The sequence below is a fragment of the Melitaea cinxia genome, chromosome 21 (genome assembly GCF_905220565.1).
Source record: "Melitaea cinxia chromosome 21, ilMelCinx1.1, whole genome shotgun sequence".
NCBI classification, from domain to species: domain Eukaryota; kingdom Metazoa; phylum Arthropoda; class Insecta; order Lepidoptera; family Nymphalidae; genus Melitaea; species Melitaea cinxia.
In genome coordinates this window covers 11,299,161-11,301,801 of record NC_059414.1, presented here as the reverse complement: position 1 = coordinate 11,301,801, position 2,641 = coordinate 11,299,161, and the positions used below count along the sequence as shown (strand labels likewise).

Here is a 2,641-nt window from a genome sequence, read left to right as displayed (position 1 = left end):
ACTGTTATTATTATTGCAGTTTGCTATTATTATAATATCATTCGATAATTATATATTTTTATAAATCATTGTAAATAAAATAAAGGCGTTAAGATAATATTGTAGAGTAGTTTTTTTTTTTATCGATAAAAAAATCATAATAAAAATATATACCCGAATAATTATTTTCTTTATTTTTTATATTTTTTATTATTATTTTTTTAATCTTTATTATTTATGGAGAGTTTCGTCAGTCTGACGATGCCACCCTCATAGGTCTTACAAAAATATTTAGTACTATCTACGCCTAAGAGCTACTTTCACAATATTATACAGCATTTTGGCTTCCTCAGATAGCGGATAAGCCAGAATACAGTTACTCTTACCAAGCTCATATAAATCCACTTGCAAAACTGATCTTTCAACTGCGTTCCGAACACATTTTACCATAACGTGATATAGGTATTCTTTTAAATTACATTCGGTGCAATTTGGCGAATTTATTTTACCAATTAGATACAAAAATCCGTTTAAAGGGATGTGTCCGGATTGAAGACGTAAGGCGGTTACAATGTCTGATCTGGATAATGTGGATTCAACAAACCACGGCGACTTAGCTATGTAAGGTTGAATGGTCTTATACCACATACTCTTAGTCAAAGATCTCTCATCTAAGTATACATTCCACATGTCTGAACATTTGCTTTTGACAATGTACAAACAATCAGAATACAGAGGGTAAAGGTCGTCGTTTATTGCACTCTTTGCAAGTCCACTTTCCTCATTTCCAAATATACCAATGTGAGATGGTATCCATTGAATTTTTATAATTTTATCACTGTTACTTAGTTTATAAAGGTCTTTTATTAAATCATATGCTACTGGGCTACATGGAAAAGTCGAGATGCACCGAGCTAAGTGATAAAGAGCACTTTTAGAATCTGTCATAATTACGTATTTACCTGACCGTAATGATTTAATGTAAGCGATAGCCTCTGCAATAGCTATAAGCTCGGCAAACATGATAGACACATTCTGATCAATACTAAGTTTAACATAGCCATTTGTTTGTGGATCAAACAATGCAATACCGCTATTTTTGTCTTTATCTTTTGAACCATCCGTATACAACCGATAAAAGTCACCGTGATATTTATTTCGATGATTTTCACAAATTTGTGTCAACTTTAAAGTGTTACATTGATGTTTGGCTTTATTTATGCAATTAATGACAAGATACAATGTCGAAGAAAAATCCACATAGCTAATCCATGTACACAAAGAGAACATCTCCATTATATCACTCGGGTAAATAGGAATGTCTTTAAGATAATCATGAACCAAAAGCAGTAAGGGGTGGTTACGTCGTCTCCAATAAATGTGCGATCGAAACGTATTTAATACCTCGAGTAATTTAATAACTGTATTATCAGAAATAGATTTACATTTTAACCAGTATTTCCTTGCAAGAAAGTACCTACGAATGTGTAGCGGTTGTAAATGTAGTTCCGACTCCATGAAATGTATCGTCGTACTTTTTATGAATCCACCGATAATGCGCATACAGTGATTCTGAATCTGATCTAACTTTGCGAGGTGTGTTTTACAACTATCTCCATATAACAACTTTTAAACTTTCGCGTTGCATTATTATATTTTAATTTTCACACGGGGATTAACGCGAACAAAACCAGCCGACTGGTGTAACCTGGCCGAAACGTCAGGCCTCAAGGTAATATATTTTACCTTAAAATTTTTTACCCCTAAGTATATCACTCGATCAACGCGTAACGCGGAATTACTTCGTTCCTATCTGGTGTACCATGACACTACACGTTTTTTAATCCAAAGATGATGCGTGTCATGTGGTCCCATTTAAATTTAATTGAGATCTAACAAGTACTTTTCAAGTTAAACAACCGCTCTGGTGTGGTTTGCCGGTTCGGTCCCGGCTCGGGATGGACATTTGTATTTGTACAAATTTTCTTTCTGATTTGGATGTCAGTTTTTGTGGGTCTCCTGTGTCGTTCCCGGGTATTAACGTAAAAGTCACATTACATTGCAGGAAATAATAATAAATACATCTTTTAATTAATAAATAACAATGTCTGGGCACGATTTTACTAGGAAACCTGTCAGACATGTATCGATATTCTATGTTGTATTTTTCGTATATTTATCTTACATACATACTGGATCATTATCACATGAGGGGTATAAATTTATAAAAGTCGTAAAATAAAGTTTTGTTACTTCTTTTATTTAAAGCTTGATGTTCTATTTACGGGTAATGTTTGGTACATTTTCTCGATTTCTACCGTTCGGATTAAAGTCATGAAATAAATAAATTCCATATATTTTTTATATTTCAGAAAGCAGGGATCGGAATTGAAAGAATCAAAGTATTATTCTTTAATCAAACATATTTAAAAAATATAACAGTAGCTTTGAGGAAATATAACCGCACAAATAAACTTCGCTTTCCGACAATAAAGTATGAACTATTAGTTCCTGTAGACAATACTTTCGTGGTGAGTAACTCGTATTTGTACTTGGCTTTGCTGTCAGGACAAGATTAGACTATTCTCTTTCAAGTCACTTTTTCAGATTTAACACACGTCAAAATGGTAAACTTGTGCAGGCACTAACAAAATACTAAAGC

General features: G+C 33.1%; 1 protein-coding gene across 1 annotated transcript; it reads right to left on the bottom strand.

The window, feature by feature from the left end:
* Positions 1–276: 276 nt before the first annotated feature.
* Positions 277–1,275, bottom strand: LOC123663940. The gene has a single exon (XM_045598579.1). The coding sequence runs from the start codon at positions 1,273–1,275 to the stop codon at positions 277–279; it is 999 nt and encodes a 332-aa protein (XP_045454535.1).
* Positions 1,276–2,641: the final 1,366 nt, after the last annotated feature.